The sequence below is a fragment of the Pithys albifrons genome, chromosome 29 (genome assembly GCF_047495875.1).
Source record: "Pithys albifrons albifrons isolate INPA30051 chromosome 29, PitAlb_v1, whole genome shotgun sequence".
NCBI lineage: Eukaryota > Metazoa > Chordata > Aves > Passeriformes > Thamnophilidae > Pithys > Pithys albifrons.
Genome location: NC_092486.1, coordinates 4,016,188 through 4,039,302, shown reverse-complemented (window position 1 = coordinate 4,039,302; position 23,115 = coordinate 4,016,188). Strand labels below are relative to the sequence as shown.

At 52.2% G+C, this 23,115-nt stretch overlaps 2 protein-coding genes across 2 annotated transcripts; one reads left to right on the top strand and one right to left on the bottom strand.

Annotated features, from left to right (window-relative positions):
- Positions 1–107: 107 nt before the first annotated feature.
- SLC18A1 (solute carrier family 18 member A1) lies at positions 108–9,747 on the bottom strand. The gene is made up of 16 exons (XM_071579160.1): positions 9,681–9,747; positions 8,148–8,353; positions 7,167–7,527; positions 6,541–6,599; positions 6,201–6,284; positions 5,933–6,025; positions 5,589–5,678; positions 4,629–4,672; positions 4,460–4,520; positions 4,235–4,330; positions 2,581–2,659; positions 2,440–2,491; positions 1,833–1,896; positions 1,590–1,709; positions 974–1,107; positions 108–700 (listed from the first exon to the last, which is right to left on the bottom strand). Exons 2-16 carry the CDS (start codon positions 8,281–8,283, stop codon positions 587–589), a joined length of 1,587 nt encoding a protein of 528 aa, XP_071435261.1. The 5' UTR covers positions 8,284–8,353; positions 9,681–9,747; the 3' UTR covers positions 108–586.
- Positions 9,748–11,364: 1,617 nt separating this feature from the next.
- On the top strand, positions 11,365–21,064 carry ATP6V1B2 (ATPase H+ transporting V1 subunit B2). The gene is made up of 14 exons (XM_071579178.1): positions 11,365–11,514; positions 13,914–13,969; positions 14,626–14,724; positions 15,327–15,420; positions 15,516–15,593; positions 16,060–16,199; positions 16,322–16,423; positions 16,938–17,035; positions 17,265–17,388; positions 17,956–18,106; positions 18,425–18,507; positions 18,591–18,695; positions 19,322–19,451; positions 19,547–21,064. The coding sequence occupies exons 1-14, from the start codon at positions 11,406–11,408 to the stop codon at positions 19,687–19,689; spliced, it is 1,512 nt and encodes a 503-aa protein (XP_071435279.1). The 5' UTR covers positions 11,365–11,405; the 3' UTR covers positions 19,690–21,064.
- The last annotated feature ends 2,051 nt before the right edge of the window (positions 21,065–23,115 follow it).

Below are 23,115 nucleotides of genomic sequence, written 5' to 3'. Positions count from 1 at the left end.
GAAATACATACATATATATATATATATATATATATATACACACAATCACAAGGGATCTTAGCTGGCTCTAAGAGTCTAAACCTTAATTCCACCTCAGTTTCGTAGAGTTCTTCAAACAAATGAATTAATTTAATGCATGTTAAGGACACACAAGCAGCTCTTGAGTAGCACAGAAGCATCACAGCATGTCAAGCTACAGCAAGACAGAAATGAACATTTTTTGTGTCTCCAGAGGAGCAGTGACATTACAGTGGCATCTTTGTTGCCAGTGGCACAGATGGATTGTGCCCTGCTGTTAAGCACAGGTTCATGCTGGGCTTCAGAGCAGGATGTGGAGAGGGAAATCTCCCAAAGGTGATTTAATTTTCTTTTTTTGTCCCTCCATTTTCTTTCAGGAACAGTCAGTGCTTCAGAGACATTCACAAAGCTCCTGGACACTGGGAGAGATGTTGATGTTCTCTGGCGTGGGCAGGCTATGCCTGAGACAGTGTTGTTCTCCAGGACAGGTTGATACCTACACTGCTCATCCACCCCTGTTTGTACCCAGAATATTGATTTTCAAGCACAGCACACACCCTTGCATTGGCTATTCCACATTTTCCACCTCCACGTCACTGTCGTCCGTGAGAGGGAATTCCCTCAGGGGTTTCTGCCCAGTGTAGCTTTTGGTCTGCATGGGGCACTCCTGGCTCAGGATTGCCTGGGTGGAGGAGAGGAGAAATCCTGCTTTGGTAAAAATAGTGATTAATTTGAAGTTAACAGGAGTCACCAACCTTTCCTCAGGGAATATGAGCTGTGAGGTAAGGGAAGGACCCTCTAAACTCCCCTGGTTTTGTCTGAGCTTTTTGTCCCTTTAGGAGGGCAGAGTCCACCCACAACAGCAGACACAATCCCTAGCAAGTTTATTCTTCTCTTCCCCAAAATTTCTGAGTTATCAATCCCCTGTACTCCAGTAAAATACCCCTGAACTGACCATCTTCTCCTCCTTGGCCGGAGGGCTGCGCAGGCACCAGCAGAGCGGGGCATAGGCCAGGTTGGTCACTCCAATGATGACCATGAGCCAGGGGAAGCCAATGGCTCGGACAATCGCCCCGCCCGTGGAGGGACCTGCAAATTGAAGCATTGAAAAGGAATAAAAGCCCAGAGAACAGGAGGTTTGTCCATTTGGAAGGGACCTGTGGATCTGTGGTGATGGGGCTACAGAGTCTGTGCTGTGGTGAATGCTGTGTGGAGGAAAGGGAGGGATAACCCGACTGAGATGCTCCCTCACTGCCATAAATGTTCACTAACTTGAGGTAATCCAAGTAATATTAACTATGTTCTAATATTACAAGTCAGCAAGTATTTTGTATTAAAAACCCCCAAATACTGGCAAAGAAGGTTTAAAGAAGGTTTTGGTTTGTTTTCAGAGAATGGAAGAGCATCTACTTTTCCAAGATTCTGTAGATTTCCAAGACTGCCTGTAGATTCTATCTCTCCTTTAATCAAGTAGTTAGTAGTTAAGCTGCCCAAAGGAGGCCTAGAAGATAAAATATTCCCCAAACCACGTCACAGAAGTTTCCTGGACACAGGAAGGAAGGTCCCAGTACCGATGGCAAAGCCCATGCAGAAGGCCACGTCGGCGATGGCATAGACGGTGCCGTAGGCAGAGGTGTGGCGCAGGTCCACCAGGTAACCCATGATGGGCATCATGGAGGAGTCCACCATTCCTGCCCAGGGCAAGGAGGGGCTCCTCAGGCACTCTGCTGCTGGGGAGAGAGCCTTGGAGGAGCCCGAGCAGCCCAGCTTACCTATGGCAAAGCCCAGCTTACCTATGGCAAAGCCCAACTTACCTATGGCAAAGCCCAGCCCAGCGTTTGGGCCAATCAACCCGTAAATGTTTTTGGCCAGAGGTACCTTTGAGAGGGGAGAGGGAGAGGAGACATGAGGTTAGAATTGCTGTGGGAAGTGAGACATAGATCATGGAATCATGGAATGGTTTGGGTTGGGAGGGGCCTTAAAGCTCATCCAGTCCCACTCTGTGCCATGGACAGGAACACCTTCCACAGACCAGGTTGTGCCAAGCCCTGTCCAACCTGGCCTTGGGCACTTCCAGGGATGGGGCACCCACAACTTCTCTGTGCAACTTGTGCCAGGGCTCACCACCATCTCAGGGAGGAATTCCTTCCCAATATCTCATCTATCCCTCCCCTTTGGCTGGGTGAAGCCATTCCCTCTCCTGTAAACAGTCCCCATCTTTCCTGGTGGCCTCTTCAGGCACTGGATGGTCACAATGTGTTCACCCTGCAGCCTTTTCCAGGCTCAACAGTCCCAAATCCTTCAGCCTTAACATCTGCAAAACCTTTCTCAGGTCTGCCAAACCGACACACAGGTGTAACCCAGCTCAGTGCCTGTGGATTCTCCTGCAGGGAGGGCTCACATTCCCCCTGTGGTACTTACACAGAGCAGGCTGGCTCCCACCACAGCCATTCCAATCATGGAGCACAACCACCTGCAGTTGGGACAGGGCAGGAGTTCTCAGCCTGCACAACACCACGAGCACAACTTGTGCTGAGCCAGAATCTCTGGCGTTCCACTCACCGCCCCATCTTGTTGGCCAGGATCCCAAAGAGGTTGGTGCCAATGAGGTAGGATATGCTGGCAGGGAGGAATGCCATCCCTGGAGAGGGAAAGAATGAAAAGAGAGTGTGTCATCCCCAAGGAAATACAGGGGATCTGCACAATTTTCATTCCCTCACTGCCTCATTGGGTGAATATCATGAGTCAGGCAAGGCTGAATGTCCCCCTGTCATAGTTTCTCCCTTTTCCACCTTTCCTCCTTTACCTTCTGCTTTTCACATGCTAAATAAGGAGGAATAAAACAACTGCTTAAGTAAAAAGCTCAGGGATCATTATGCAGCTCAAAATTAAATATTTGCTCTGCCTGCTGCTTTACCAGTTGTTTATTTTTCATATACTCTCCCGCTGACTATAAATAAAACTGATCAGCTCCATTTCCCTGAGACAACTTCCTTATTAAAAGACACTGATTTGTGTTTAATTTTCTTTCCTCTCTCTAATAGTTACGGAACATAGTTAATCCTGCAAGTTTAGACCAAACTCTTCTGGGCTCTTATCCCAGAATTATGGGAGTGGGTGAACTAAAGGAGACAAATAGAGAAGCCCCTTGAGTTCAGAACAGCTTGTGAGATGGTGGTTTGTCACTGAACTGTGTCTAAATCCACACTGCTCTCAAATCCCAGATTGCTGAACATCTGGGGAATATATCTGGGATTTTCTTTGCTGTCTGTGCTCTAAGTCACCTCCAAGGCTCCCCCGGGGCTCAGTGGTGATGGGGCAGCCCTGAGTTCTTTTTCCCTGAGTTTTGTCCCTTCTTCCCACTGCCAGAATCTTTGGGTGCTGCTCTCCCCTTGTCCATCCTTGCTCAAGAGAAGCATCATATGCTTTTACTGGATGGATGTTCCTGCTGCCCAGGGGATAATTCAATCAGGAGCAATCTCATCCCCCCTGCTCCCAGCCTACAATCCAATTTGGGATCTAAGTGCAGCCTGGGGCACCCCCCAGGTGTTTCCTGCACCAATTGGGTTTTATAACCATTAGTTTTTATTTCTGCAGCAAACACAGGCAGTATTATCTCCCCATCACATTTCCCAGGCAGCTGAGGGTCAGCAGGTCCCACCCTGCCCTGCCTGGCACGCTCAGAATTGCCCCTTTTCACACTGAGCAGCCCCTGCCAAGCCCATCTGGCCTCCACCATTCCAGCCCAGCACAAGCCCATTATCTGCCCTGCAGAAGATGGGCTTTCCACAGGCTTCCCAGGCACCCAACAGCCTCCCTTCCCCGTTATTGCTCTTGCAGGGAGCCTGATTCTATGCAATTTCTTCAATAACAGAGCAAAGCACATTGTGCAGCTGCAGCTAAAGATGTTTCCAGCTCAAACTGGAGCCACACACAGCCTGGGATGGCTCACCCCCTGTGAGTGAGGGCATCTGCTTTCTTCTTCTTTTTGGAATTATATAAAAGATGTTTCAATGTGCCCAAGCAGGAGCTGCTTCTTTGATCCCTGGAGGTTTTCAGGAAACCCTGCATGTGGCACTCAGTGCTCTGGTCAGGCTGACAAGGTGGTGATGGGTCACAGGTTGGACTGGGTGGTCCTGGAGATCTTTCCCCCCTGATCCTGGGATTCTAAACTCTTTCAGGCTGAAGAGTGGAGCCTGCAAAGCTGGAGACCTACCGAGCTGCCACTGCGGGGAGCACATGGTTTGCATCATCCAGATGGGCAGGGTGGGCTCGAGCATGGCCACCCCCATGTTGGAGAAGCAGAGGGCTCCTGGTGGGGAGAAAGGGGAGAAATGCCTTGTTTTAGCTCTTTTTGCTGCTGTTTCAAGTAAGCACAAGGGGATTTTTTAGTCAGGACATGCACAAGGAGAGCATGGTGTGTGCCAGTAGCCACCTTTACCTGCAGCCACCAGGATGTAGGGGTCTCTCAGCAGGGTGGACACCGGGGTGGCCTTGGTGCCCTGTGGGGTGTCCAGGGGGGTTATCTGGGCTGGGGGCTTTGTGTGCACTCACCTGGCCCTTGGCAGTGCCCTCTTCCCTCACCTGGCAGCTTCCAGGTGTGTACTCACCTCCGGGGAGATCCTGGAGGGCTGCAGGATGCACAGCTGCAGGGCTGGGGAGAAAACCCTGCTGTCAGCTTGTTTCTGCAGGCAGCACCCCTTAAATCCTCCCTTCCCTCTGGCTTCTCCCTCAGCCTGACCCCTTCCAGCAGCAGAACCCCTGGGGAGGCAGGAGTTGTGTCTGGGGACACGGTTGAACTGGGGGGGTGACTCCCAGCCCTGCTCCCACAGGAGCAAACACCAAAACTGCCTGGAGTGGAGTGTGTTAGAAGGGTTTTGTCGACCCCTGAGCAGTAAAAAGTGCCAATGCTCTTGTCTGGCTGCCAGTTGGGAGCAGCCACCAGAGCGTGACAGAAATTGGATATGGAAAAGGTTGGGATTAAACCAGAAAGGCTGATACGTACAAGGCCCACGTTTCATTTTCCAAAAGCTCTTACACGCCTCATTAGAGATATCTCGCCTCACATCTGGGCAGAGATGGTAACTGGGGCTGTAATTTAATTAGCTCAATACTTCCCGTGGAAAATGCACATTCCTGCTGCCTTTGCTGTGGCACTCAGAAGGCTCTCAGGGCCTTTGTCTGTGATGCAGCAATGGGAGGAGGCACAGGACACCACTTGTGCTGGCAAAGTCTGATTCCTTCATGGCGTGAAGAGGCTGCAGACAAATGCCTTGCCAAAGAATTCACAGTTCAAAGAGCTTTACTGAATGTGCTGTTCAAGCCATTCAAGCAATCAGGGGGTTTATTAAGTAATGAGGGATTAATTGTTATATGTTTCTGTGTCAATCATCTGGAGATTGAAAACATGTGATTTAGCACTAACAGAATAACCAGCACTGATGGTGGAACCCGTCCTGTGTTATTGTGCTTCCTTCTCACAGATCCTCCCCAGAACATCCACACTGAAATCTTTTCACATGCTTTTTTTCATTTTTTTTTTAATAGGATTAAACCATTTGTCTTCTCACCTCCATCCAAGAGGGCAAGGAATGCCAGGACCAGGAAGGGAGAGGATTTCCCCACGAATTCATACATGATGCTCCCAAAGGGTGCTCCGACTGCAAGGGAGAGGCTGTGTCACACCAGGGCAGTGCCACCATCCCCAGCTGCTCCCTCTTTGTCCCTGGTGGGTGTTTGGGGTGGTAATGTGGTTGGCAGGTGTCAGGTCCCACAGCAGTGCCCATGGAGATGGGGAGGGAGGAGGTCACTCAGCTATGCCCATGGGATGGGGAAGGGGCACATCCAGGCAGGTGGAAGCCACAGGTGATGGAGGTGCTGTGGATGAATCCCACTGGGATCACGATGTCCTTACTCAGCACGCCCAAGGCCAGGCCTCCCAGGGCAATCCCCATGGCATTGCCCCTCTCCAAGTCATCCGGGTACACACTGGCCAGCATTCCCAGCCCTGGGAGCGGGAGAGAGCAAGGGCCATGTGGTTCCATGGTGTGGCTCCTCTCTGGAGGCAGCCTGGGCTTTTGGGATACCCCTACACCAGCCAGGCAGGCTCAGTGAGGAGGAGGAGGAGGATCATTGAACCCACACAAGGGGAGCTGACACAGAGACAAAGCTAAAACATTTACCTGCCACTGAAGAGAAGGAGGAGCCCACGCCTTGGAGGGCTCGGGCGATGAGCAGCAGGGTGTAGGTGCCTGAGAAAGCAAACACTGCAGAGGGAGGGGAGAGCTGCATCAGCCTGGGCCTCACAACCCTGCAGAGGGTAAGGGTGGCCTCAGCTGGCACCAGCTGGGGTGCTGGAGGGGGCAAAGGGACAGAGGGCTCATTGTCCTTTCTTGTCACTCATTTCTGTGTTGCTTTGCTCTCACTCCTTTCACCTCCACAGTGACAGCAGAGAGGGCACAGACCAAAGGATTTCCTGCTGTGCTGCTGCCAGGGGAGGGCAGAGGGAAGGGCAATACTCACTGAGTGTTGAGAGGAACATGATGGTGAACCCGATGAACATGGGGATGTGGTATCCTATCCTGGGAAGGGAGCAAAGAGGCACCAGCTCAGTGAAGGCTCCTCATTCCCCCTTGAGATCAGGCCTTGCTGCTCAGCCTTAACACAGAGGGCTAGGAAGTGTCTCCTGAGCAGCTGGATGAGCCCACAAGTGCTGGTCATGGAGCATCCAGAGCCCCCCAGCCATCCCAGAGACACAGCTCTGTTCTCCCAGCCCATCCCCTGGAGCTGAGCCCAGCACAGCTCACACGTGTCTGCAGGAGACACAGGCAAGGAAAATCTAAACCCAACATTATATCCATGGTGGGCTGGGAATCTGTGTTTGTTTATTTGGTGGGTGCTGGTATTAAACAGCATCTGTCAACACCTGAGGAGAGCATTACTGAGGTTTATATTGTGATATATACTCACAAGCCATGAGCAGGCTTGTAGAAAAGGTACAATTCACGCTATTTTGATGGATATATTCTTGCTACTCTCCCTAATTCCTGTAATCCCATGATTGCAGCACATGCCCAGCTCGTGGTGATTCCAGGACCAGCAGGAGCTGCCCATCCCTGAGGGGCTACAAACCTGGGTCTCTGACCTACCTGTTGGTCAGGACACCCACGGAGGGGTTGACCAGCAGCTGCACCAGAGCCTTGGAGGCAAAGAGCAGCCCCACTCGGACGTTCTCCTTGGTGAGGAACTCATCACCCTCCGGGCAGCCCCTCGGGGGTGCTGGGGAGCTGCTGGGGGGTTCTGTGGGATGGCTGCTCTCTGTCCCATTCGGCACCTCCAGGGGGCTGTCAGAGCCTGCGACAGTCACTGTGGTGTTGTCAAAATAGGAGAACAGGGAGGAGAAAGGAGGAGCGTTCAAGGCTGGTGGAGATGGCTCGGGCTGGGCTGGGGCCACGGAGCTGTTGGCACTTTCATACTCTGTCGTGTAGAGGAAGGTGGGGACGATCGGCACTGGAAGGAGAGCCAGGGAAGGGATTATTTAAGGATTTCCCTCATTTCCTGGCTCTACACGGAGCTGAACTGAGTGGTGCTGGCCAGGTGTGGGGGTCCTGGGAGCTACCGGGAGCTCCCAGCACCCAGCCCTGAGCAGGGACCTCCCTGGCATCACCCAGAGACCAACAGAGAGACTGAGCCCCCTGGACAGCCCCCCAAGGACTCAGCCCCAAGAGCCCCACACTGTACCCTTGAGCAGTCCCCCTAAAGCCCCACACTGTACCCTTGAGCAGTCCCTCAAAAGCCCCACACTGTACCCTTGAGCAGTCCCCCTAAAGCCCCACACTGTACCCCTGAGCAGCCCTCCCAAGGACCCAACCCCTTGCTGGATCCCGAGACAGCCCCAGAAGACCCAAGCCCTCACTGTCCCCTCAAAGGACCCAGCCCTGTCCCCCCAGGAGCCCCCCAAGGACCCAGCTCTGTCCCCCCAGGTCAGCCCCCCAAACACCCAGCCCTGTCCCCCCAGAAGCCCCCCAAAGACCCAGCCCTGTCCCCCCCAGGAGCCCTCCAAGCACCCAGCTCTGTCCCTCCAGGAGCCCCCAAGCACCCAGCCCTGTCCCCCCCAGGAGCCCCCATACCCACGACAGTCAGCAGCATGTTGTCCAGCAGCAGTGCCACAAACACGACCACCAGCACCAGCCTTGGTGACCCCCTGCCCTGAGCCAGCCAGCCCTGGGGTGGGTGCTGGGGGCACAGGGACACGGCTTGGGGCATTGCCAGGGGTCTGGGGCTCAGCCAGGGGTCCGGGGGGCTCCTGGGCTCAGGGGTGAAGGGCTCTGACAACCTTTAAAGAGAACATTCCTTGTTATAGCCTCCTCCAGCTCATGGTTTCTCCCGTGGGAAAGCAGCTCCTGGGGTCACTTAGTGTGTTCCCAGGAGCTGGGGGCCATTCCCAGAAGCTGGATGCATTTTCCAAGATCTGGGTGCTGTCCCCAGGATCTGGGTGCCATTCCCCCAGAGCTCTGTGCAATTCCCCAGGACCTGAATGCTGTTCCTTAGGATTTGGGTGCCATTCCCAGAAGCTGGATGCATTTTCCAAGATCTGGGTGCTGTTCCCAGGATCTGGGGGCCATTCCCCAGGGGCTGGATGCTTTTCCCAAGAGCCTGGTGCTGTTCTCCACAATCTGTGTGCTTTTCCCAGGATCTGGGGGCCATTCCCAGGAGCTGGATGCTTTTCCCAAGAGCCTGGTGCTGTTCTCCACAATCTGTGTGCTTTTCCCAGGAGCTGGGTGCCATTCCCAGGAGCTGGATGCTTTTCCCAGGATCCCTGTGCTTTCCCCAAGAGCCTGCTGCTGTTCCCCAGAACCTGTGTGCTTTCCTCAGGAGCTGGGACCACCAACTTTGCTATCAAAGCCCGTGTTTTCATCAATCTTCCTTTTAAATTCACAGCTGGAGTGTGTTCCAACCACTTCCCCTCTCCTGAGACATCTTGTACCTGCTTCAAGGCATCATTCAAGTCTCCTCCCAGAGACTCCAGGCACAGATCAAGCCAGCAGCTTATCTGAGGTAATCTCGACATCTTTTATTCCATGTTTGCTCTTTGGAGATTAAATTCGGCCTCAAAGGAAATTCATTTATCTTCCATGTCTTTTTATTTGACCTAATTGAAATGTCAGGGCAAGATCCAGGACTTCAAAGCCTGATGTACGTGATGGAGATCAGGGCTGAGAGAACGTTGCTCACACCAAAAATACCCACCAGAAATCATCATTAAACCAACCAATTAACCATTAATGCTCTCACAGCTCTTGGGCACAAGAGACTAAGTGATAAAATTAATGGAGCTGGGTCCAAACTATCCTTCTCCCCAACAATCCCTGAAGTTTCCTGAAATCCCAGCCAGTGACAGTTATAAATTTTTAATTACAAAAAGCAAACTCTGCAAATGCTTTATCACCAAATGTGAATGTCACTGAGCTGGGAAATGGGGCTGGTTTCTCACTGTGCCTCCAAATAAACACCAAATAATAGAAGAATATAAATAAATGTAAGAGAGAGGAAGAATAAGGAAGCACAGGCAACAAAGACATGTAGATTAACCTCTCCAGCACAAACCCTGTCCCCTTTCCCTGCACACTTGGCATGTGGAGCAGAGGAAATTGGTTCCTTACCCTGGCACCCATCGGGGAGTTCGGAGCCGGAGCCGCTGCCTCGGTGCTCTCTGGATTTATGGTCCCCTTTTATTATCAGGAGAGGATATGAGTGTCCCTCGTCCATGGAGATCTAATTGGAACCTCAAACAAGTTGTCCCTGCGCCCTGCAGCTGGCTGTGCGTCAGCAGGGCTGGGGGTGGGCTGGGAGGGAGGGAGGGAGGGAGGGAGGCAGCCAGGAGTGTTTGCACAGCTCTCCAGCTCTCAGGGACTCCTGGATCTGGGGATTCTCACAGCTCTGGGCATGTTCCAACAGGCTGTGGTCCCCCCTCTCCTCCTCCCATGGGGTGTTGTCACTGGGACTCCTCTCCACAGCCCTCCCTGTGCTGTGTCCTGTCTGTTCTACCTCCAAGGAGATATTTCCCAGACTAACCAAGCCAAGCTGGATCCAAAACCAGCTCCAGGCAGGGGTGAGGTGCTGCAAAGGCCCCTCACAGCAGGGGCTCTTTTTTCCACCATTTCTCTTTCCTTAAACTTTTGCCATTTTGCTCCACGATTTCTTTTTCACACCCCAGAAGTGATCCCATCATTCATTCAGGGTGCAGAGATTCACAGCAGAGAGGGGAAATAAATCCCAAACATATTCACCTTTTCTCCCTGGGCACGTAAATCTGCCACTGAGGCCATTTATCTGCTCCTGCCTGGCCCAAACTATTGCCAATAAGGTGAGATGAGAACATCCAGCCCAGGAATTCCCTGGGTGAGCATTAGAGCAGGAGATGAAGCCCTTAAATATATTTCAGGAGCGCAGAATTGACTGTGCCTGGCAGAGCCTGAGCAGTGCAGCACCACCACCTGCTGCGGGAGCCCAGAACTGCGGCTGGGAGAGGGACTGTGGAGTCCCTGTTCCTTTTCCTTTTCCTTTTCCTTTTCCTTTTCCTTTTCCTTTTCCTTTTCCTTTTCCTTTTCCTTTTCCTTTTCTTTTTCCTTCTCCTTTTCCTTTTCCTTCCTGCCTTTCCTTTTTTCTCTTTCCTTGTCCATTATTCCTTTCCTTGTCCCTCTTTCCTTTTCCTTCTTGCCTTTCCTTTCCCTTCTTTCCTTTTCCTTCTTTCCTTTCCCTTTCCTCTTTCCTTTCCTTGCCCCTCTTTCCTTTCCTTTTCCTTCTTTTATTTTATCTCTTTCGTTTCCTTTTTCCTTTTCCTTCTTTCTTTTCTCTCTTTCCTTTCCTTTTCCCTTTTTCCTTTTCCTTGTTTCCCTTTCTCTCTTTTCTTTCCCCTTTTTCCTTTCCCCTTTTTCCTTTTCCCTTTCCTTTTTTCTTTTTCCTTCTTTCCCTTCCCCTTCCCCATTCCCTTTCCTTTTCCCTTTCCCTTTCCTTTTCCCTTTCCCTTCCCTTTCCCTTTCCCTTTCCCTTTCCCTTTCCCTTTCCCTTCCCCTTCCCCTTTCCCTTCCCCTTTCCCTTTCCCTTTCCCTTTCCCTTTCCCTTTCCCTTTCCCTTTCCCTTTCCCTTTCCCTTTCCCTTTCCCTTTCCCTTTCCCTCTCCCTTTCCCTTTCCCTTTCCCATTCCCATTCCCATTCCCATTCCATTCCCTTTCCCATTCCCATTCCCCCCCCAGCACCAGGGTCAGCTCCAGTGGGCGTGTCCCTCCCGGGTGGGGTGGGCGTGGCCTGTCCTCGGTGGGCGTGTCCCTCCCTCGCGCTATAACGGCGCGTGCGCGGCGGCGCTGCGGTGGCGGCGGCGGGTCCAAGATGGCGGCGGTGCGGGCGCTTCGCGGGGCCGTGAACGGCGCCGGGCCCGGCGGGCCCCGCGAACAGGCGGCGGCGCTGACCCGCGATTTCCTGTCGCAGCCGCGCCTCAGTGAGTGCGGGGGCACCGCAGGGGCACCTCGGGGCGTGGGGCGGGCGCGGGGAAGCGGGGCCGGCCCCGCTCGGGGCTGCGGCGGCAACACCAGGCCCCTGAGGCCGCAGCACCGGGGCAGGCCCGGCCGCCCCCGGGACCTCCAGAGCGACCTGCGGGCTCCCTGAGGGTGTGTCAGGTCGGGTCTGGTTGCTGTCGCTCTGTTAATTGGTGTCCATTAATCACCGCGGCTGCCCGGCGTGTCCTGCCCCAGATCGGCCCCGCTGGGCCCTTCCCGGCGTTTGCAGCAGGGCCTGGGAATGGCTGTGGCCGGTGGGGTGCGGCGGAGGCTGTGCCTTCATCGCCCTGTTGAGAAATCTGCTCTAAAAGGGGAAATGCAGGAACTTTGTGGAAATGCCGCTGTTGCAGAGCGGTGGGGCAAGGTCAGAGCTGAGGGAAGGGAAGGGAAGGGGTGGTTTTCCCGGCCTTGCTTTGCTCGGCTATTGCAGCAGTGACTCCACTGGTGCCCTAAAATAGCACCGGGACCTGCAGGAGGTGCCCAGGAGCTCCTCGGGGATGGATCCTTTGGAAATGCCAGTCAAGCTGGGAAGCCAAATGGATCATTGCAATTCCAGCCTCCTCCAAGTGTTTGGAGGCTTCTGTTAAGGCTGGAGCCAAGGTGACTCCATGTCCAATCCAGGTTTTTCCAGGGTTTTTTTGGCCTGAGCTGACATCAAGCTGGGTATGGAAAATAGTTTAAGTTGTGTTTGGTTTGTCATGGAACTGGTTGATCTGAATGGAAAGGGGGATTTTTGAGTGGGTGTTGAGCTGCTTTTCTAAGGGATTGGTGCTGAGTGATCCTGGTTGGTGCTGGTTAATGCCAGGGAAGTGTTTTCTCATGGACAGAGGAGGGGTGGGTGAGCCCTGTGGGGCTGACTGAGGAAGGAGAGCTCATGAGACAGTCATGGGATGAAATGCTCCTCTCAGGGTCATGTTTTCCATGTCCTGTGGGCTGCAAACCTTGGGAGGGTGAGCAGAGCCCTCCTTGCCAGTGTCTGTGTGACCCGCCCCCTGCTTCTCATTAGGGATAATTCCGGGGCACATGTTCTATCTCAGGGTGTTCAGGAGGATTTTAGGAGTAAAACTGATACTTTGGAGTTCAATCCTTGGCCCAGCTCCCACCCTGAGCTCCTCTCAACTTGTATCTGCCGCAGTTTGATTGTTGCCTGTTAAGATTGTTACATTGCAACAGTTCAAGCTGTTTTATTGCAGTGTAAACACCACCTTGTTGGTGGTGTAGACAAGGCCTGGGGAGCTGCCAGGCCTGGCCATGCTGGGTAATCCTGGATGGTTCCCTGGTGGAATCTGTAATCCTGGATGGTTCCCTGGTGGAATCTGTAATCCTGGATGGTTCCCTGGTGGAATCTGTAATCCTGGATGGTTCCCTGGTGGAATCTGTAATCCTGGATGGTTCCCTGGTGGAATCTGTGATCCTGCTGGTCTCCCCCCTGGCTCCAGTGGCTCATTTTCCCCTCCCATGATCCATGAGGAACTGGCACACTTGTGGTCACTGCACCTCATGACCCTGGAGGGGATTTGACTCAGTATTTCTGTTATCTGTGGGTCAGGTGGTGCTGGGCTCCAGCTGGATCCCTGGGGGGCCGGGTGCCCGTCCCTGGATCCCTGGGGGGCCGGGTGCCCGTCCCTGGATCCCTGGGGGGCCGGGTGCCCGTCCCTGGATCCCTGGGGGGCCGGGTGCCCGTCCCTGGATCCCTGGGGGGCCGGGTGCCCGTCCCTGGATCCCTGGGGGGCCGGGTGCCCGTCCCTGGATCCCTGGGGGGCCGGGTGCCCGTCCCTGGATCCCTGGGGGGCCGGGTGCCCGTCCCTGGGTCCCTGGGGGGCCGGGTGCCCGTCCCTGGGTCCCTGGGGGGCCGGGTGCCCGTCCCTGGGTCCCTGGGGGGCCGGGTGCCCCTCCCTGGGTCCCTGGGGGGCCGGGTGCCCCTCCCTGGATCCCTGGGGGGCCGGGTGCCCCTCCCTGGATCCCTGGGGGGCCGGGTGCCCCTCCCTGGATCCCTGGGGGGCCGGGTGCCCCTCCCTGGATCCCTGGGGGGCCGGGTGCCCGTCCCTGGGTCCCTGGGGGGCCGGGTGTCCCTCCCTGGATATTGGGGGTAGTGTGGGGTGTGCCCGTCCCTGGATCCTGGGGGGCTGTGTGCCCATTCCTGGATTCTGGGGGAGTGTGTGTGTGTCCACCCTTGGACTCTGGGGGGCTGCGTGTCCATCCCTGGATTCTGGGGCTGTGTTTATACAGAAAGTGGACCCCAGATCTGCAAAGCTGAGCCTGGTGATAGGAATGCAGCTGGGAAAACTGGATATAGGGTATTTCTGAGGAAGTGCCTGACCTGTGTCTTGGTTTCTTTCAGCCTATAAAACTGTATCGGGTGTGAACGGCCCCCTGGTTATCTTGGATCAAGTTAAGGTAAAAACTTGGATCTTAATGAAGCTTTTTGAGGAAGAATTGACAAGAAAAGGTGGGACAGGTTAAATCCAGACTGCTGGGAAATTCATGGAGCCCCTTGAATCCATTTCGGACTGCTGAGAGTGTGGAAGTGGCTCCAAGGCTGGGGAGGGTTGTCCATATCCTGGAGGAAAGGGAGAGTTCTTGAGGCAGTTGGGATAAGAAAGGAAACAGTGTTGCAGTTTTACCAAACCCCCCAGAATGTTGTTTTAAACTTTAACGCTGAAATAGACCTGTTTGTTTTGTTCTTGACCTTTCTGTTTCCAAATAAGTGCTCTGTGAAAGGAAACTGTGAACGCTTCTGGCTTGTTTTCAAGTGGCTGTTGAAGGCAAACAACTTTTCTCCTTGTCAGATGCTTCATTGTGTCTTTCTGTCACTATCCAGCACTCTCAGGGGTTTTGGAACTGATTCTGGCAGGTCTTTCTGCAGCTGCCACTCTGCAAATATTGTGTTTTCCTACAAGAATGTCTTTAGCCTGAGAAATTTAATATCCATGGAATGAGTTTTGTTCTGGTGATAAAATTACCCCTAAAATTGAGTAGTTTTTAGGCTTAGGCTTGCTTGAAACTGGCAACTTTTGTCGTGGCTGGTGGACTTTGATGTTTTCCACCCTCAGTTCCCCAGGTATGCAGAGATTGTCCACCTGACCCTTCCTGATGGCACAAGGAGGAGTGGGCAGGTCCTGGAAGTCAGTGGCTCCAAAGCTGTGGTTCAGGTATGAACAAGGCTGTTTCTTGTTGGGTATTTGATTAATATTTTATTAATCAGGGTATGTCTCAGCCAAATCAAATCTGCCTTGAGTTCAATCCTTTTGGTCCTGTAAATGAAAAAGAAATAAATCACCTGCTTATTCCAAGTGCCAGTAGTGTGAGTAACATTGGAAGGTTGCAAACTGGGGTACAGGGACACTTTTATGTGCATCCCCCATGGATTTCTTTGCTGCTGGATTGAAGGAATCCACTGCAATTTACAGTATCAGGTTCAGAATCAGCCCCTCTGCTGTGGCTGCTGGTATTTCTTCCAAAAACCTGTTTCTTGTTAATGTTCTTCTGATCTGAAGAACTTTACCCTGTTAGCAAAGAGAAACACTCGAGATCAAGGGAATGGCACCAGGTTTGTTGGCTGCTGCTGATAAAACTCATGAATTTTGTTCAAAGTTGTTTTTTGTGATGTTTTGTACCAGCAAAGCTGCTCTTGAAGCCCTTTGCAGAGCAGGGCCTGGGACTCCTGGGGTGCTCCAGCAGCACTCAGGGGTTATTTTGGGAAGCACAATACCCTTTTCCTGTATTTTACTTATTTTTCCTGCCACATTTGCAGGTATTTGAAGGCACTTCAGGGATTGATGCCAAGAAAACCTCCTGTGAGTTCACTGGGGACATCCTTCGAACCCCGGTCTCGGAGGACATGCTTGGTGAGGACTTGCCCATTACTCTGAGGAGTGAATAGATCTATCCCAGGTTAACTTATTTTCACAGTAATTTACATTTTTATTGTTGTTTCTTACAGGCAGAGTGTTCAATGGATCAGGAAAACCTATAGACAGAGGCCCCATTGTTTTGGCTGAAGATTTCCTTGACATTATGGGTATGTTCTTAATCCATTTTGGGTGGGCAGTTAAAAACAAATCCAGTGTTTCTGTTGCCTGGGATGTTACAGTAGCTTTCATTTAGATCTAACTAAAGAGGTGCTTAATCTTAATTGTGTGTGGCATCAAACTCAAATCAAATTACACAAGTGCAAGTGGATGAGGTAGCAGAAAACAACTGTTTTCTGCAGTGCTTGGAAGCTGTTCTTTATTATTTGTAGATCTTAATTATGCAGCTTGCAGAGATAAAAAGCTGATAACTGGCAGGGTTTTTTTTTTAAATAATTCTAACCATTGACATGATCACAAATTCCAGGGCTTTGACACTTACAAAATCCTCAGGTGTGACCAGGTGCATGTAGAGATTTGTTGGCCTGACAGTGGGGTTGGTTCCCCTTTATCAGTTGTTTGATAAAGCTTCAAACATGTACAGGGGCTAACATGTGTTCTGTTAAAAACAAACAGGTCAGCCCATCAACCCCCAGTGTCGAATCTATCCAGAAGAAATGATCCAGACTGGAATTTCAGCTATAGATGGCATGAACAGTATTGCCAGGGGCCAGAAAATCCCCATATTCTCAGCTGCTGGGCTGCCCCACAACGAGGTGAGGACTCAGAGCTTCTCCAAACTGTTAACTTGCATCTCACTGGGGGCAAGAATAAATGAAATGAAATCCTGGGCTCTGTGACAGCATCCAATATAATGCCTGGAGTGTTTTCCCCCCAGATTGCAGCTCAGATCTGTCGCCAAGCTGGCTTGGTGAAGAAATCCAAAGATGTGATGGACTACAGTGAGGAGAACTTTGCCATCGTGTTTGCTGCCATGGGAGTAAGTCCATGCTGCTGGAGGGAGGAACAAATGGGAATACTGAGAGTAGCTGGAGTATTCTGAGAAGTTTTATGTGTATGTAACGAGAGGCTGAATGGCTGAAAATCCCCAAGGGCAGAAGTGCTGAAACTGTTTGGCCCTGGCACAGGTGCCCAGAGAAGCTGTGGCTGCCCCATCCCTGGGAGTGTCCCAGGCCAGGCTGGACAGGGCTTGGAGCAACCTGGGCTAGTGGAAGGTGTCCCTGCCCATGGCAGGGGGTGGGACTGGATCGGCCTTAAGGTCCTTTCCAACCCAAACCATTCCATGATTCCAACAAAGTCTGTCTGATCAGAATAAAGTATCTTTAACTTGATCTCCAGTCTGGAATTCTAGAAGTTACTCACTCTGGAAACACAGAGAAGCCTCCATGATGGAGAGCCTTGTTATGGGTTATTAGTGAGGTGTTCAGACCTTGATCTGATGCAAAATGTGCTAAGCTGAGCTGTGGAAGTGATGCCTCACTGCTGTGGTTTAGGTGAACATGGAAACTGCTCGGTTCTTCAAGTCAGACTTTGAGGAAAACGGGTCCATGGACAACGTGTGTCTGTTCCTGAACTTGGCCAATGACCCCACGTGAGTAGTTACACCGTGTTGGGTGGGAAAGGGCTGGGAAGAACAAACTGGGAGCTGCAGCCTTGCTGCTGTCTCATCAGGTATCAGATGGAGGTTTTGCAGCAAAGCTGAAGAGAAACTGCTGGTGCTCCAGTTGGTGCAGCAGCAGATTTTAAACTATTTGTAGCTCCAATCTGTCAGTTCCCATCCTTAAATCACTTGTCACAACTAACGCCACGTTCTGTCCCAGCATCGAGCGCATCATCACGCCCCGTCTGGCTCTGACAACTGCAGAGTTCTTGGCATATCAGTGTGAGAAGCACGTGCTGGTCATTCTGACAGACATGAGCTCCTATGCTGAAGCTCTGCGAGAGGTATGTGGTTATTAACGTGTTAATTACCGTGTTTATTAATGAGCTGGGTGTTGGCAGCAAAGGTTTGTGGCGTCAAGTGAGAATTGAAACTTCTGCTCAAGCTGTTGCAATTAACATTCATTGCAATGTTCTTAAATAGCCAGAGAGGGTTTTAGTTGGTCCTTGAGTGTCTGGGATTATGTTCATTATGATGAGAGAGCTAAATTTATTTGACTGGTGGCAATTCCATGCCTGGAAAGTGTCCAAGGCCAGGTTGGATGGGGCTTGGAGCAACCTGAGCTAGTGGAAAGTGATCCTGCCCATGGCAGGGGGTGGGACTGGATGAGCTTTAAGGTCCCTTCCCTTCCCACCCAAACCATTCCATGAATCAGCAGTTTCATGCCACAGTTTTGGATTTGCCTTGACATCCTGTCTTGTCCTACATGGTTGTGACACAGAGTTGGTTTTGTGTGGCTCCATTTTGCAGGAAGAGGCACTTTTAAGTGACCAGTGCAGCTAAATTCGGGAAGGCAGCAGCTCCAAAGGAGCGATCTGACTTCCTAGAAACATTTTTGTGGCTTTTCCCAGGTCTCAGCAGCCCGGGAGGAGGTCCCTGGGCGCCGAGGCTTCCCGGGGTACATGTACACGGACCTGGCCACCATCTACGAGCGCGCGGGGCGCGTGGAGGGCCGGAACGGCTCCATCACCCAGATCCCCATCCTCACCATGCCCAACGATGGTGAGTGCTCTGCCCTTCAGAGGGCTCCACTGAGCAACCTGTCTTATTCTGGGCACACAGCAACACAGTGGCCTTTAAGTTTCCTGTTAAATATTCCAAGTTTGGGCTGATTTCTGTGTTGTTAATAAAAATGCTTTGCCTGTTTGAGGCTTCAGGCTTGGTGCTCATAGCCCTGATCCAAGAGCACTGAGGGATAAATGATGGAATAACTGATGGCATTGTGTTTCAGAAGTCACCTAATAGCAGGAAGCTGCTGCATCAGTGCTGGAATGGATATAAAAGGGTTGAAGGCTGTCAAACCAATATTTTTTCCCACAGATATTACTCATCCTATCCCTGACTTGACTGGGTACATCACTGAGGGGCAGATCTACGTGGATAGACAGCTGCACAACAGGCAGGTGTGTGCCACAACACTTAGGATGTGTTTAAGGTTACTCTGGGTTTTTAAGTGTTATGTTAATTGTTGAATGTTTCCCCCCAGATTTACCCACCTATTAATGTCCTGCCCTCCTTGTCTCGACTGATGAAGTCAGCTATTGGGGAGGGAATGACCAGGAAGGACCATGCAGATGTGTCCAACCAGCTGGTAGGTAGAAACCTCCTTGGGAGGCCAAAGCCACGTTACAAATACACCTTTTGCTGCCTGGTCTGTAAAGAACAAGCCAAGCAGTTGTGATCCAGAACATTCCTCATGCTGCTTTAAAACATTGACTGGGTGTTAGTTGAGACCCTTTGAGTTGGAACAGGAATTGTTACATGGATGATGGACCACAAAGATGATTAGAGGGATGGACCACCTGCTATGAGGAAGGGCTGGGAAAGCTGAGAGGGTTCAGGTTGGAGAAGAGAAGGCTCCAGGGAGACCCTCCAGTGCCTAAAGGGGCTCCAAGAGAACTGGAGAGGGACATTGGAGAAGGGCCTGAAGGAACAGACCAAGGGTCAATGGCTTCCCACTGCCAGAGGGCAGGGCTAGATGGGATACTGGGGAGAAATGCCTCCCTGTGAGGGTGGGGAGGCCCTGGCACAGGTTGCCCAGAGAAGCTGTAGCTGCTCCATCCTTGGAAGTGTCCAAGGCCAGGTTGGAAGGGGCTTGGAGCAACCTGGTCCAGTGGAAGGTGTCCCTGCCCATGGCAGTGGCTGGGACTTGGATGATGAAGGTCCCTTTCCATCATTCCATGCTGGAGGTAAGAGCAGCTCTGTTCCCACCCCCAGTACGCCTGCTATGCCATCGGGAAGGACGTGCAGGCCATGAAGGCCGTGGTTGGGGAGGAAGCTCTTACCTCTGATGACCTTCTCTACCTGGAGTTCCTGCAGAAGTTCGAGAAGAACTTCATTGCTCAGGGTGAGTGTTGCAGCACATCCCAGTGGGCATTAACCCTTGGGGGCTCCCTGCCAGAGCTGCCTGTGGTGACCCTTCCCTGCCCCACGTCCCTGCAGGGCCCTACGAGAACCGCACCGTGTACGAGACCCTGGACATCGGCTGGCAGCTCCTGCGGATCTTCCCCAAGGAGATGCTCAAGAGAATTCCCCAGACAACACTGGCCGAGTTCTACCCTCGGGATTCCACTGCAAAGCACTAACACAGCTCCCCCTGCCCCTGCTCTGTGAGATGCTGGTTTGGTTTCTGTTTCCATGTGTTGGTGTTTACTTGTCGCCCTTTATGATTAAACCAGGAGTAGGTGACACTCATGCCAGTGTTCCCATGTCCACTGAGACCAGTTTTTAAAATATCCCTTCTCCCAAAGCCTGGATCTTCAGGAGAACACTTAGGCCAGCTCTTACAAATGTGCAATAGCCAACACAAGGTTTGTTTCTTTGAACTGAACCTTTTGCAGGCATTTCAAGGGAGTATTTGAGGATTACCAGAAACTGCAAATCTTCACTTGCAGACTGTGGTTTAGAGAACATGAAAGAGCAAATGTGACTTGCATGACAACATTCCTTTCTGGAAAATGCAAGTTTTGAACCATGGCTTAAGATTCTGAAAGGTTTGTGGGAACTGAGGACAGGGAGTCAATGCTGGGGGCATTTCCACCAGCAAAGGGTCTTTAGAGGACACAGGCCAGTGAGTTGCTACCTGAAAAGTAGCATGATAAAGCTTAATTACCAAATTAAAGGTTTTTAATTGAATTTTGCAGGATAAGTTTCCTACTTAACCCTTTTTCCTTTGAATTCTGAAAATGCCAGAGGCACAAACTGGCACCTCAAGTGATTGTGAGCTCAGAAGCGTCACCACAACTGCTGGTAATTCAAAGCTTTGTGCTGCTGAAGGGGATTCTGAGGTGTGAAAACCATCCTTAAACCTGACACAGGTGTGCTGGTGGGAGCTCAGCTTTTACAAAATGTCCTGCACTAAATTATGCAACAGGAGAGAAAAAGCAAAAAGCAGCTTTTAATGTCAGAAAGGATATTTTGAACTCTGCTCTGGGTGTGCTGGGCCTGCGCCGTGTCTGAAGCTGTTGTGGTTTGCACTCCAGGCACGGATTTGCCTGGCCCTGAGCTCAGCATTCCCAAACACTGCAATCTTGGCTAGGCAGTTCCGTGCTGTTCTTTTTCCAATGGGTTCAGACAGGGCTCCAGGCCTGCTGCTGGCAGACTTCCATGCTTTTTCCAGGCTTCGTGTAGTCTGAGCTCTGGTCTAGCTCTCCAAGGCATGTTGCACCTCTCTGAGTGCCTTCAGTGCCCGTCTGGGGAGGTGTGAACATGCCTGGGCTGACAGTGTGCTAATTCCAGCTCCCCCTGACGTCTCCCATGTGCAGTTCCTCCTAGTTCTGTGTTCTCTGTGACTGCAATAGCGACTCTATTCTGGTGCATTCCACTCAAAGCTGTGTCAAGTCTCTTTCTTTTTTTTTTTTTCCTCTTCAGGTCAGGATGGGAGGTTGGAAGTGTTGGCATGAAAATACTTTAATGTAGAGAATATCTAAATAAATTAAATATGGAAGGTGTTGAACAAAAGGGAGGCTTTTGTGATTCTGTGGTTGGAAGCAGCTCTGGGTGGTTCAGCAGGGATTGGGGTGTCTTGGGAACAGGAATGGAACACCTCAATGGGCAGGGAGGGCCCTGAGCCACCCCCATGTTATTCCCTGAGCTGGTGGCTGCAGATGATGAGGGTTTGACCTTCAGCCTCAGACCTGAGTGCTTTGTGGAGTGGGGGGTGGTGCAGTCACGGGGGAAGGCTTTGCAGGAATGTGCAGGGAATGTGATACCTCTGTTCCCATATCCATCTCCAGGGGTAGTTTGTGCTTGATGAGGCTTGGAAACAATACACTCCTTGAAAAAAGGGCTTTAGATATAAGTTTGCTTTGGGTTTTGGGTATGATCAGCACTAGTGAGGGTCAGAGGGCCTGGGGGGGTTGCTCAGGTATTCCCACAGCCAGGCTCCTCCTTGAGTTCCTGTGCCAGGCCCTCTGTGACTTCACAGAATCCCAGAATGGTTTGGGTGGGAAGGAACATTAAAGATCCCCACTCATCAGGGGCAGGGACACCTTCCACGAGATCAGGGACTAGTTGGGATAAGAGTTTTTTTGCTTTTCTACCTGTTTTCCCCTCCTGTTACCCAGTTACACTGTCTTGAGGGAGAGCCTGGGCTTAGGGCATGGGAATAACTCCATGACTGAGGCTCTGAGAACATGAGTCAGAGGAGAAATTCCAAAGTCCAGTGAATTCCTGAAATCCCTCAGCACGTGCCTGGGCTTGGGGACAAAGGTTGAACAAACATTCCCAAAGGTGTGTGAGCAGGAAGCTGCTTCTCTTGGGATACCTGCAGGATTCTGTAGGGGATAGCACAGCTCCTGGAATGTGTGTGTATATTCCAAAGCAAAGGGAATTCTGCAAGGAAAAGAACATCCATGGCAATTAAACTTGCACTGCTTGGCATCTGATGGAAGCAAAGGGGAATGAATAAGACATGCATCTCTTCAGCCTTGGAGACCAGAGAGAGCAGGAATCTCCTGGTTTGTGCTTCCCAGCTGCTGGAGAAAATGTATCTGCCACCAGAGTCATCCGGTTGGAAAAGACCTCAAAGACCACTGAGGCTGTTCCCTCTCCTGTCCCTGTTCCCTGGAGCAGACCCTGACCCCCTCCCAGCTCCCCCCTCCTGGCAAGGAGTGCAGAGCCAGAAAGTCCCTCCCTGAGCCTGTTTTCTCCAGCTGAGCCCCCCCAGTTCCCTCAGCCCCTCCTGCTGCTCCAGCCCTTTCCCCAGCTCCATTCCCTTCCCTGAACATCACCCCGTGCACTCAGCAGGTTCCCAGGTTAGGACAGCCCGTCCCAGGTGGGATCAGCCTGAGCCTGGCACAGGCTCTGCAAGGCAGGAATGACAAACCCACCTCTGTGTCCCCTCCCAGAGGCCCTGGAGCAGGTCAGGGCTTGAGCACAGCGATTTCAGCCAAAGGTCTTGGGGTAGGGAAAGTGATGCCCCTCTGCGTGGCATCAGCCCTGGCAGTGCCCGGAGGGCTCCTGGCAGGGCTTTGAGCAGGGTGCCAAACAAACAGCCCCACATTTGCCAGCAGGAAGGAGACAGCAGGTACCAGGCTCGGGGAGGGGGGGGGACATGCTGCTCTCCCAGCTGCTGCCTCGCTGCATTTCCACGCCGTTTGCTATTTTTATTCCTTTTTTTTATTATTATTATGCCATAATGACTAATGAGGGCTGCCTGGGGGGGCTTATCCCCCCTCGTCGACGGGTGTTAGGCGGTGCTTGCAGAAGCACACGCCAGCTGTCAGCCCACTGAGGGGAGGGGGCGACCCGCGGGCAGCCCCCCTGCCCCTGGGGCTTGGCCGGGGTGGCAGATGCAAGGCCGGGGAACAGGCTGGTGGGCAGAGCTGCCGCGGGTTATTTGCACATCAAAAGCAGCTTTGCCTCCGAGCACGAGGTGCCTCCGTTTAATTGCTCTTTCAAAGCCGGCCCCGCGCTTGTCGCTGCTGAGCTTTTAGGGCTGACTCTGCCCCCCGCCCCTCCCAACACCACCACCCCCGTAGCCAGACACTGGTGCGGTGGCACCGGGGTGT